The sequence below is a fragment of the Talpa europaea genome (genome assembly GCF_964194135.1).
Source record: "Talpa europaea genome assembly, chromosome: 15".
NCBI classification, from domain to species: Eukaryota; Metazoa; Chordata; class Mammalia; order Eulipotyphla; family Talpidae; genus Talpa; species Talpa europaea.
Window position 1 is genome coordinate 67,280,908 of NC_140083.1, and position 13,254 is coordinate 67,294,161.

General features: G+C 36.7%; 1 protein-coding gene across 1 annotated transcript; it reads left to right on the forward strand.

The window, feature by feature from the left end:
• Nucleotides 1-1,164: 1,164 nt before the first annotated feature.
• On the forward strand, nucleotides 1,165-12,082 carry CLEC7A (C-type lectin domain containing 7A; the record flags this gene model as incomplete). Its single annotated transcript, XM_084256056.1, has 5 exons — nucleotides 1,165-1,264; nucleotides 3,237-3,335; nucleotides 5,431-5,576; nucleotides 6,880-6,998; nucleotides 11,752-12,082. 5 exons carry the CDS (start codon nucleotides 1,165-1,167, stop codon nucleotides 11,882-11,884), a joined length of 597 nt encoding a protein of 198 aa, XP_084112182.1. The 3' UTR covers nucleotides 11,885-12,082.
• Nucleotides 12,083-13,254: the final 1,172 nt, after the last annotated feature.

The following is a 13,254-nucleotide window of genomic DNA, read 5'->3' on the forward strand; positions in this document are numbered from 1 at the left end:
CATGAAGCAAGATGGACTTTGATCTGATTCCTTGATTCAATATTTTTGTTGGTTTCTTAAAACCAAGAAAAGGACTAAAAGTTCAATTTCTCTTTTCTTTAATTTGAAAATAATAATAACTACTACATAGCATTGTTGGAAAACTGAAATTCAATGGCAAAATGTGCAATGGAAATTACCTAACTCATAGTAATTAAATCAGTAAATAATTAACATGTTATGTTATTTATCCTTGACAAATCCCAAGGAGATATGTGTCTTCTCTCTGCTGCCTCCAACATTGTGGGAAGTTGAGTTCAATGTCCGGCAATGTACATGCTTATCACAAACTGTCTGTAGGTTTTCTCTATTTGGCAATGAACTTGAGCACAAGTGTTTTCTTTCCTTGTATTCCCAGCTCCTGCCAATTGAAAAGATAGGCATTTGATAAATGTTTGCTGAAGGAGTGAGTGTATAAATAAATGAATGCATATATAATTATAATGAAGAAAGGCTGAATTCAAGTTTCCAAAATAGGTAGTTAGTGATGTTTACTTTAGTTGTGAGAATAATGAAAGCAATGAAGACATTCTTTTTTTTTAAAATATTTATTTATTTTTATGCATTTAAGAGCTGGGGTACAGGACAGAGATGTGAGGGCGGGGGTTAGAGGATTCACCGGAGACAGTGGGGAACAGAACAGGCAGACTGACCGAAGTACACTGCTGAGGGGAGCAGCGGGCAAGACAGGAGAGGTCTGCCGCACCATGTGGGTTGCTCCCTGGCCACCACACCTAGTGCTGCAGAGGCTGCGGATTGCTTCATAGTGCGGTGCTTAATCCCCTGCACCACCAGGGAGGTCCACATTCGACTTTTTTATCATTATTATGTATTTGGTCTGAAACAAAGTTCCATTTGCTGTGTTTTCTTATAATTTTCTTAAGAATCATCATTCTCAGAAACAGGATCTACAGATACAAATGGGAAATTACCTCAGCCTTGTCTGCATTTCCTGCTTTGGGTAGCTGGTTGGACTACTTATGCTCAGTTTACTCCTCCTTATTAAGCCAATGCCCATCCCACACGATTTGATTTATAGATTCTCTTTAGTCCACAGTGGGTTGTCTTAGGAGAAGAGAGGGAAGAGCACTCCAATGAAACGCCAATTCACATTCTCAATGAGTGATGGATGACCAGGCTCAGTTAGGAAATTTAGATGAAGATGGATATACTCAATTAGATTTCAGGTCCCGAAGCAGCGCCAGACCTGTGGCTTCCAAAAAAGGTACCTTTTCTTTCTGCTTTCAAAATGCTTATTCTCACAAACTGAAACATGAAAGTGGAGGAAACTGGAGAGATTTGTTATCTGTAGGACTTTTATTAATACATTTTTAGCCATTTTCTAAGTCACTGAATATATTTTGTTCTTTTTTTCACGACAATCATTTGGTGACTGATTATTAGTATTTAACTTTATTAATGGCAGAAAATATAATTTCTCTCTTCTATACAAATAAACACTTAAGCCATAAGGATCTGAAATAAATGTTATGTAATGTTATGTAAAAATGAAAGAATTTCAAAAGGAATGACTTGCTATTTGTTTGAGAGAAAGGAGTAGATTGAAGAATGGAGGTCAGAGAAATTTAAAGTAGTGCCTATGAACAACATCAGGATATAGTGGGGGGAAAGGTGGCGGATGAAAAGATAGAAGACAGGAGAGGGAAAAATCAAACTAATGATTTTGTGGGGAAGGTCAAAGGGAAGTCAGAAGTCATAGGGTTGAGTATCGCGAATGTAATGTTTAAGAGACTGAATTTTTTTGTGTAAGAGATTGAATCGGACTTTGTCTTCTTTGACTCTCATTTGGCAATTCTCTATAATGTTCTTACTGCTTATTTCAAAGGCAGAGTTATGTTTTGGTATGGTGAGGCTAACATAAAATGAGTTCCCTGTTTTTGAGAAAAAAATACTCACTGGTTTTGCCATCAGAATCTGCTCTCTTCTGCTTTCTGGTAACTCACATTGCACAATTATTTTCCTTTCTATCACTTATGCAATTCCTTTCTTGGGCAACCTGTTGGAAATGAGTGGAAAAACCGGATGGCGCAAGAGGTAGGGAAGTATGTGAGTGTTTATGTTTGCATGTGGACTGTGAATTACCTATGTGTTGTTGGTCTCGGAACTAGGTGCTTTTACATGTATTAGCTCATTAAATTCCCACAATAACCTTTTAAGCTGTTATTACCCCAGTTTTTCAGATACAAAAAAAAAAGTAATTTACCTCAGGTTGTGCAACAAATAAGTGAAAAGGGAAGACTCCTAGTCTCTCCCAGGAATGAGTGGAATTTTAAGGATCGTGGTGGGTGGGGACAGGAGGAAGGTGTCAAGACCTACAGATGTCTATGTGGAAATGAAGTTAGGACTCAAGTTACAGTTCCAAACCTGAAAACATATGCTAACAGTGGGGGGAATTCGAACTCTTATTAGATGAGTAGATTATCTGGGTATTGTACAGTATGCTACAGTTTGCCATATTTTATTTATTTATTTATTTATTTATTTATTTATTTATTTATTTATGATAAATCCGAGCAAGTTAACATTGTTTTTATTTATTTTTTTATTTTATTTTTATATTCCCCAAACAATTGCAACACCTTTATTTTGACCCCAATCCCTCCCCACCCACCCCCCACCCCTCATAAAGTGTCTCTGGTTCATAGTTGTTTATTGGTTATGATTTTCACTTTCTTATAGATATTCATTTTCCTGGTCCCTTATTTAAGTTTTCTAGATTCCTGCTATGAGTGAGACCATCCGATATTTTTCTTTTTCTTTCTGGCTTATTTCGCTGAGCGAGATCCCTTCCAGCGCCATCCATGTTGCTGCAAATTGCACGTGTTTAAGATTTATTTATTTATGCAAGCACTGGGTACAGTCAGAAGTGCAGGAGGGTGAGAGAATTCACCAGAGCCAGAGCCGGGAACAGAATAGGCAGAGTGAGAAAATACACTGCTGAGGGGAGCAGCAGGCAAGGCAGGAGAGGTCTGTCACACCATGTGGGACCCTTGCTGGCGGCTGGGAATGGAACCAGCACTGCGGAGGCAGAGGTTGTGGGCAGCTTGGCAGCCCAGCGCTCAACCGCTGCGCCACCAGGGGAGGCCCTGAGTTTGCCATATTTTAATGAACTAATAATTGAAGTGCTCCACAATCCATCATGCTATTTCTTTGTCTATTTCCCTTTGACTCCTCAGGAGCTTGTGCTGTATCTCTTCCTTGGCGTGTTATTGCTGTGACTTTGGGAATCCTGTGCTTGGTAATAGTGGTGATAGCTGTGGTGCTGGGTGTCACAGGTGAGTATTGGTTGAGAAGATGAATCACAGAGACATCTAAGAAGCATTGATAACGTGCCAGGTGCTCTTTTAAGAACCTGACATGCAAAATCTTATTTAATCTGTATCTTAACCCTTCTGAATTGGTACCATTAATTCTTGTTTTATTCATAAGTAAAGTGAGAGACTGAGAAGTTGCTTCACTTTTCTAAGCTCATAAACTAGTTCACAGTGGGCCCATGATCAGAATTTTAGGAACTCTATCTCTAAAATTCATCATCTTAACTACCTTGCCTTACTACCTTCCTAGAATAATTGGTTTCAAAGCTGTGGGATTCCCAGAATAAGTTAATGGAAGGATACCAGTAAGGGAAGAAGTATAATATGGTGCTTATCTTCCTAATGAAACACAGTCTCTGAGGCTATAAGTTATTTATTATTCTCAAGATTTAAGGAAATTGTTTTGTACCTGGTCCTTCATTTAAATTTCAGCAAAAGTGTGTTTTTGGGGATTTTAATTTTCAAACATAATAGAATGACCATTTTCCTATCACGGTGACTGTTGTTGGCATATGAAGCTACTTGGAGATCCAACTCAGGGAACCTCCCAGCAGAGAGCGGCCAGTTTCCACCGAGAAATAAAGAGAAACAACAGCAACCCACACAGTCATCTTCAGAAGACAGCATGCCTCCTACCAGGACTCTCCCAAGCACAGGCAAGGGCAGAGATAAAGTATTTATAGACTCTTTGATTCAGGAAGGTCTATTATGGTGCTAAGTCCCAGGGGAAGAAGGTAAAGAAAACCTTTGCATGCAATGATTGTGCATTTCAAAGAAAAACACATTTAACAGTATTATCTCACTATAACGTGTTCCTGTCATGTTATATCTACAAAATGATATTACAAGTACACTAGGCACTTGGCTGAATAACTGTAAGTTGGATTTCTTTTTTTAACTCAGTAACTAATTTAATATTGGTTTTGTGTTTAGGTCTATGGGAGATTGCATAATTTGATGTGAAGGGAAGAAACGTGCTTTCTCCCTTTAAGAAATTGACACGTAAAAGTGATATAGTTAGAATAACAGAGAGGACAATGGAAAGGAAAAAAGGGAGAAGAACAATAAAAGAGGAAAATGTTGCCAAGAATTATCAGGCTAAATAAAATACACTTTGTCTCTCTTTTTTTTTAAATTATTTATTTATTTATACAAGCACTGGGTACAGTCAGAAGCGCGGGAGGGTGAGAGAATTCACCAGAGCCAGAGCGGGGAACAGAACAGACAGACTGACGAAATACACTGCTGAGGGGAGCAGCAGGCACAGCAAGAGAGGTCTGTTGCACTATGTGAGACCCTCGCCTGGGATCGAACCGGCACTGCAGAGGCTGTGGGCAGCTTCGCAGCCCAGCGCTCAACTGCTGCGCCACCAGAGGAGGCCCTAAATAAAACACATTTTGAATTATGATATAACATCAAACACATTAGATACCCCACAGATAAATTTCTGAAAATACTAGTTAAGTTGGTTTTTTTAATCATATGATTTTGTTGATTGCATTATATTTTTGTATACACTTGACTTTTATTTCTAATTGTGTCATATCCATAATAACATTTTTACATCTCTGGTTTCACATCTCCTGACTATTTCATCAAAAAGCTAAAAATATAAACCAGAAATACTTTTATAATGTGAATAATTGCTCATACTTTTTTTCATTTGGGAAGTTGCATTCTGAATTGGACCTAGTACTTGTAGATTAAGTCAACATGAAGTTACTACAAACCTCAGTGATGATTTTGAGTTGATTTACTTCATTATCATGGAGAAGGGGAGTTCTGGGCTGAAGTTGAAAGACTGGAAGTAAAGTTAAGAAGTAAAAAAGGGTTGATTGTCTAAAACATTATTTATAGTTACTCAACCTATTTATTTTTATTTTCAATGAATGAAGAGATTCTAATATAGTCTCTTCTATAAAGTCCTATCCCTGTAGTTTAGATAAAAATGAAATGTATTAATGACAATTCATTCTTTATTAACTGTTCTCAAGATACATGGTATTTGCACTGATGTTATGATATGAACCTTACCAAAAGTATCTTTTCTTTCTAGGATTCAGTAATTGTCCCCCTGAGTGGATCATATATGAGAACAGCTGTTACCTACTTAGCACACCTCTAACTTCCTGGAACAAAAGCAGAAACCACTGCTTACTATTGGGCTCTAATCTCCTGAAGATAGACAGTTCTGGAGAACTGGTAATGTAGCAGTAGAATTCAGCTCTAATTATCTGTGGCCTATATTGAGGAAAAAAAGAAAAACAAACAAACAGATGTAGATTCAAAGTTGTGATCATTTTCCCTAAGAGAAATCCATTTTTAATATTCTCCATACTTACGATAACATTAAAAAGGTAAACTATATCATACATGCTTTTTAAAATTTTATAAAGTAAACACATCTCATGCTAAAACGAATCCTTTACAAAAGACTCAAGATTGCATGACTATAATAATCTGACCACTACTCATTTTTGTGGGTTTGGATTTCACTTTTTACATTTGGTGGAGTAAAATAGAAAATTCTTCCTCTTGTCATAATTCTCAAGAATGACAGCAGCAAAATAATGTACATCCATAAATACTCTATTCTTTGCAAGATTCTGGGAAAGGCAAAGAGGTTGAAAAGTAAACTTTCTGCTATGGTGTTCATGAAATTTGTAAGAAAAAATATTGTTAAATGCCTGGTATTGGCAGGAATTCAGAAAGAGATCCTTGTAAACACAATGTTTTGCAGAAAAAGTGGGACTTATAATAAAGGTTAGAACTCAGGTGGGCTATAAGAAGGGTTTAATAATTAGGGGATTTTCTACACTATAAATCTAAATAATCTCTAATTTCTGCCACTACTTTCAATACATTCAATTTCTTGGTTTCTGTCCTGTTTTACATTGTAGTTAACATTAAAATTAATGGAAATAGACATACAGCAAAAAATGAATGGAACTGGAAGTCAGGTTTTAGACCCTGTAATTACTAAATTGTGCTATATTTATCAACAATTCAATTATCACTAAAATCCAGGTTACTTATTTATAAGACATGTAATAGGGTTGAATTATTCTTAAGTTGTTTTCTAACTCTGAGAAGCATTTCTTGACAAAGGTCACATCAATTTACATTTTCAATTTGAGAAAAAGATAACCATCTATTATCCATATAAATTGCCTATAAAATCTGTTGTCCTTAGATGTGATGAGTAAGGTTGAATGAATTGCTGTAACAATTTTGACATTCTGGATCATATTTTATTGGAAAAGCAAATACTAATGACTCTGAAGAAATGAAATATGCCTTTTCAGTCACTCAATGGCATTTTCTCTAGATGGATGCCAAAGTTTGCACACATCTAGGGTGATTCAATCTTTGGTCTAGCCCCATGTCTATAACTAGAGTCTCTCTCTGTCTCTTTTTTTGTCTTGGTCTTTCTAGGTCTATCATCTTTGTCTGTCTTTACCTCTCTTTGTCCTTAATGTGTATTTGTATTTTTATTTTCCTACAGCAATTTATAATAGAGCAAGTGTCTTCCCAACCTGATCAGTCATTTTGGATAGGACTTTCTCGTCATCAGAAAGATGGACCGTGGCTGTGGGAGGATGGTTCAACGGTCTCCCCTTCCTTGTAAGTATCGGGAGAGACAAAGCTTCACCTCCTTTCTTAGAGATTATGTCAAGTATTTAAGCATCTGATTTGTTGGTAATGTGTAAGAAGGAGAAACAGAAAGAGATAGTGATGGAGAGCGAGAAAGAGTGAACCAGGGAAAAATAGTAGAGAGGAATTTGCAGTCAGAAAATGCTGAGTAGCCTCCTTCCATTACTGTCATCACAAATGTTCACTTGGCTTTCCTACCAGGAAGGCATTTGCTATCAGTTTGAAGTTGGCTGGTAAGTGGCAATCACCGCTACTCAGTGTAAGTGAGGTTCTGAGCTTGGGCTGTAGAGTCAGTTCTGTTTGTGGAGTCAATGATTGTTTCACTTACTGTGTGAGAGAGTTGTATATAGGACTTTAACATATCTCTCTGTGAACCCCACTTTCCACACTTGTAAATGCAAATAAAAGCAACCCACTACCTACCTCTTAAGATTTTGAGATAAAGGATATAAAAATAAACCCAGCATAATCTCTCTCGTATGGTAAATGTGTAATATATGCCATTTATTTTCAAAACAACCACATTACACATTTTTTCAAGTTATTTTAAGCCTATTTCACATTTGCATGATTATAAATTCTTCCCCTAATTTCTTGACTTATTAGTCAAGTTTCTCCAGAGAAGATCTATATAGATTTCCTGTTATTCTGTTTCTTTGAAGAACCCTGACTGATAGATAGACAATGAGGAAGAGTTTGTAGATGGAGACTTATTTTGAGGACTTGGCTCATGTGATTAGGGAAACTGAAAAGTCCCGCAATGTGCATATACAAACTGTAATCCAGTCCAAGTGTGAAGGCTGGAGAGATGATGGTGTAACACTCTCTCCTGGGGCAGAAGACAAGCTGAACTGAGCTGTCTCAGCTCAAGCAGGGAGGCAAGAATTCCCCCTTCCTCCTCTTTTTTGTTTTGTTTGACCCTCAAAAGCTAATTTTGTCCACAAACTCTCTCACAAACACAGTAAGAAATCAAGTTCTATCCAGGTGTGGGCAGTTAAGTGGGCACATGCAATTAACCATTACAAAGTGCTGAAGCCTTTTCACTGCAACTGCCATTATTTTCTTTTTAATATTGCTACAATAGGGAATTATACTACCCTTTTAACTTTCTACTATTTGTGTGTGTGCTTTTTAAAAAAATTTTAGCAGGTGCGCTTTTCAATTTAATTAGTCTTCTCAAAGAAAGAACTCTAAGCTTTGTTGGTTCTCAATCTCTTTTTCTCTCAGTGTCTTTTTAAAACTTAATTTCTTTCATTAATTTTGGTTCTAACTTTTATTATTTCCGTTCATTTTTTTTTTTGGGGGGGGAAGATACTTTTTGCTCCCATCTTCCCCCTGCTGGCAATATTGTGTGTTGATTTTGTGATTCCTTCTGTAATTTCTTCTACAGATGTTTGACTTGTGAAGGTCATTCTTTTTTTCAAATGTGTGCATTTAGGCTATAATTTCAATGTAAATTTATTGCCGTTCAGCTTAAAGTATTTCCTAATTTCCATTGTGAGTTGCTATTTAACCCACAAATTACTTAGAAATGTGTATTTTAATTTATAAATATATGTTTGCTTCTGTCCCTTCCTTTCAGGTTTCAGTTTCACTCTACTGTGGTCAGAGAACATACTCAGTGAGATTGCAATTCTCTAAGCTTTATGTTTTTCTTCCCAGTTGAGAGAATTGTATTAAATCTACCACTGTTAATTTACATTTACAACTCTGCAAATGTTTTATTTGATGTATGGAAGCTATGGTATTAAACATACAGATTTGGAAGTGTATATTATAGGCATACAGTCTATTCCATGCTACTCTTTTTAATATTACATTTCTCACTGTTAATTTGAAGCTTAATTCCTTTCCTAACCTTTGACTGATTACTGTAGAGATTATCATGTGTATTCTTCATTCATCAAAATTGAATATTAATTGGCCTTTATAATTATTTCTATAAAAAACCAGAATATTCCTTTACTCTGTTTACTCCCCAATTTGCATGCTATTATTTTTGAGTATTTTAATGCAGACATATTTTTACACATTTAAAAATTTTATAATCCCCTCACACATTTTAATATCTCTAAAACTGGCAGATAACTAACAATTGATGGCCTTTTATAATCACTGTGGGCCTGAATTAGAAATTGAACTCACTAGGATTAGCATTTGTTTCTACCATTCAAAGAAAGGTACCATAAACCTGAGACTGCTTAAATGAAACAATACACTTGGGCATTTTTAAAAAAAATTTTAGTATTATGGGTTAAGATAGAAGAACTGTTTGAGTCCCAGCGTGTGATTCAACATTTCTGGGAGATACTTTTTGCTCCCATCTTCCCCCTGCTGGCAATATTGAGAAATGCACTTATCAAAGTTAACTTTTCTGCTTGGCAGTTTTGTTTTTCTTATGTCTGTTTCAGAGCAACCCTTTCTCAGTTTCCACAGGCTTATCTTTTTTTTTTTTAAAGATTTATTTATTTATGCATACAAGAACTGGGGTACAGGCCAGAGATGCGGGGGTGGGGGTGAGAGGATTCACCACAGACAGAGTGGAGAGCAGAACAGGCAGATTAACTGAAATACACTGCTGAGGGGAGCAGCCAGCAAGTCAGGAGAGGTTTGCTACGCCATGTGTACCACCTCCCTGGCCGGGAATCGAACTCATGCTGCAGTGGCTGCAAATAGCTTCATAGGTTGTGTCTTAACTCCTTGCGCCACCAGGGAGGCCCTATTATATAATTTCAATTTGGTGTTTTCTGTAATCTACCCTGCCACTATTTATAATCCCCAACTTTCCTCCACATTCTCAATATTGTCTTTTAACTCCTAGACGAAATAAGTAGTTATTCTAATATTTGTGCTTGATAATTCTAGTTTTATACTCATGCATATCTGTTCATACCATATTTTTCTATTTTTCAGTCATATTGATTTATTTACATTCTTGATTATGTTTCAGTGCGCTTAATATTGGATCATAAATGTTTGAGAATTAATTTAAAGTTTACATGTTTCTAGCAGACACCATTGTGAATAAATAGTATAAGGTGAATATTATCACGTACTTAACAACATTTAACTACTTCACTTCCACTAGTCCAAGCACAGAGATTTTATTTAACCACCTTGATAAGATATATTTCTTAGCTTTTTTTTTAAAGATTTATTTATTTATACAGATAAGAGCTGGGGTACAAGCCAGAGACACAGGGGGATGAGAGGATTCACCAGAGACAAAGTGGGGAACAGAACAGGCAGAATAACTGAAATACACTGCTGAGGGGAGCAGCGGGTGAATCAGGAGAGGTCTGCTGCACCACGTGGGTTGCTCCCTGGCCGGTCCTGGCCAGCCTGGAATCGAACTCATGCTGCAAAGGCTGCAGATTGCTTAGTAGTGCGGTGCTTAACCCCTTGTGCCACCAGGGAGGTCCCTATTTCTTATCTTTTTATAGTTCTTATTTGTCTCAAGTATTCTTTTGTTTCCTTTTAAACATGTAACTAGTGGACTCTTTCTAAAATTACAAGAGTAGGTCCAGGTAAATATTTAGTTATATTGCTACTTCTTGGTTTTCTGGTTGGCAGTAACTTCATGTAATATCCATACCCCAAAACTTTTGGGCATCAAGAAAAAGTTTTGCAGAACACTGGTCAGATTCTTTCTGAGGCCTTGTTCAAAGCTTTCATGCTCTTAGTCTAGTCATTTCTACAGAGGAATTTTCAATCCTCCAACCTTAGGGTCAAGAAGAGAGAGCTGGGCCTCCCCGGTGGCGTAGCGGTTGAGCGCTGGGTTGCGAAGCTGCCCGCAGCCTCTGCAGCGCCGGTTCGATCCCTGGCTGCTCCCCGGCCATCGGAGGAGGGTCCCACATGGCGCACAGATCTCTCCTGCCGCCCGCTGCTCCCCTCAGCAGTGTACTTCGGTCCTTCTGCCTGTTCTGCTCCCCGCTCTGGCTCTGGTGAATTCTCTCACCCTCCCGTGCTTCTGACTGTACCCAGTGCTTGTATAAATAAATAAAAATAAATCTTAAAAAAAAAAAAAAAAAAGAAGAGAGAGCTATCTAAGAAGAGTACCTGCCCATAGCTTTAGCACTGAAGTTCAGTGATGACATTTGAACTTAGCTAATTAGCACCATTCCTTCAAGAAACTCAAGAGCAAATAGAACAGTCACACTTTCACTTACCCATGACAATATCATAATTTTCTATCATTGTTTTGTAACATAATTCTGCTTTGCAAAGCATTACAATATATAGGGTTCCCCCCATCATTAAATGGCCACAGCTTGTACAATTTTTCATTTTGTTCTAGTTCACTTTTAATAATTTTATTTCTTCTATTCATTATACACTCACATAATTTCATTAAACTGTTGCTTTATTTGATAAATATACCTCTTAGGTAAGAGGTTGAAAATTAAGTAAAGAATTTTCTACTGAATATTACATGGTTTTTATTTTTTCTCAGAAGCTCTAGTTAATTTTATGCTAATAGTAATATATCTTTTAAAAATATGAGTCATTTTTCTGTCTTGATTAATAGGCTATTTTGTTGACCATTTGACCATTGTGTCCTAAATTCAAGGCTTCTTTTCCCATAATACAGACATTTCAAAAAATACAGACACTTCAGTAACTCTTCACTAAAATTCTTACCAATGTGTTTCAGCATTGCATAGATAGTAGATAATAGTCCTTATATTTGTTATAATCACCTCATTGTATTTTATTTTAACAGGTTTCGAGTCACAAGTACAGAGACCCAGGAAAATATCTCTCACAACTGTGTATGGATTCACACATCAATCTTTTATGACCAACTCTGCAATGTGTCCTCACACAGTATTTGTGAAAAGCGACTATCAAAATAATGATGTGTACGTAGAGGAGGAGGCTGGCCTAGAGGAACAGACAAGTATGTAAGATAGAAGAGAGGGTAGAAAACAAAACAGAAAAGATTCACATTAGTGGCCAAAATAAGTTCTGAAAATATCAAGAAAACTCAGTCAGCTTTAATCTTCACTGAGGCACAAGATGCAAAGGCTGTGATTTTTGCATCTATCGACTCTACTGGTAGGTCAGTATTATATTCTAGTTAATAGAACCCTACACATGGAACCAGGGGGCTGTACTTGGAATTTCCATTCTACCCTTGAGTAAATGCCCTTAAGTGTTTACCGGGGATTAACCACAAATCCTTGGTATTCAGAGGGATCTGAATGTTTGGTTATTTTTTTGTCTTCAAATCATGTCACTGGAATGTAGTTTCTCTGTTTCCAGCAGTAAGTCAGACACAGGCAAAAAGCAAAATATATGTCTGAATAACTAAATGAAGAAATGAAAAAAAAAACTTCATGAAATCATAGTTTTTATTTTTTTTAATCGGGGCAACCATGGTTGTGTTCAAAATTTCATTAAAAAGTAGCAACTCTATCTTGTTTTCTCAATTAAGTAATCCAAAAAGTATCAGTGCCTTCCATAATAGGATCTGGTAAAATGTGATATTGTAGAGAAACCACTCTTAGAAGAAAGATTTTATTTTGAAGATGTTGTCCATCAAAAGGAGATCTGGTAATGAGTGTAAAAAAGTAAACAAGTCTATTGACAGAAGTACTAACATTTTGAATCTATTGATTTTTATGATTACCTTTTGGCAATTTTAATAATTCTTCAGTAATTTCTGTAAAAATGTATTATTGTAACCTAACTCTTTCCACATGTCATGATTTGCTTCTTCTTTTCTCAAACTTTCCCATTGGTGCTGTTTTTATTTCCAATGGAGATTTCCATTGGAAAGGCATTCACAGCCTTCCCAAGCTTATTAATATATGAACAGAAATTGTATTGAGGTCCCTGGCTTGTACACTTTTAAATGAGTTTTCACATGAGTTCACTTTAATAAAGAAAAAAGTTTATCAAAGAACATTTAGCCTCCAAATTATGTGTTGTGTATAACAAACTCCCACAATTTGACCTCTTGCTTCAAAATGATGATGCATGAACAAGAAGCAGGTACAGTAGCTTTTTTTTGTGTTGAACAATAAACTTGGGGCTGAGAAATGTTTTTTAAGTGTTTTTTACTTACGCATACAAGAGCTGGGGTATAGGCCAGAGGTGTGAGGGGTAAGAGGACTCACCAGAGACAGAGTAGGGAGCAGAACCAGAGTATTGACTGAAATACACTGCTGAAGGGAGCAGCAGGCCGGACAGGAGAGGTCTACTGTGCCATGTGGGTCAGCTG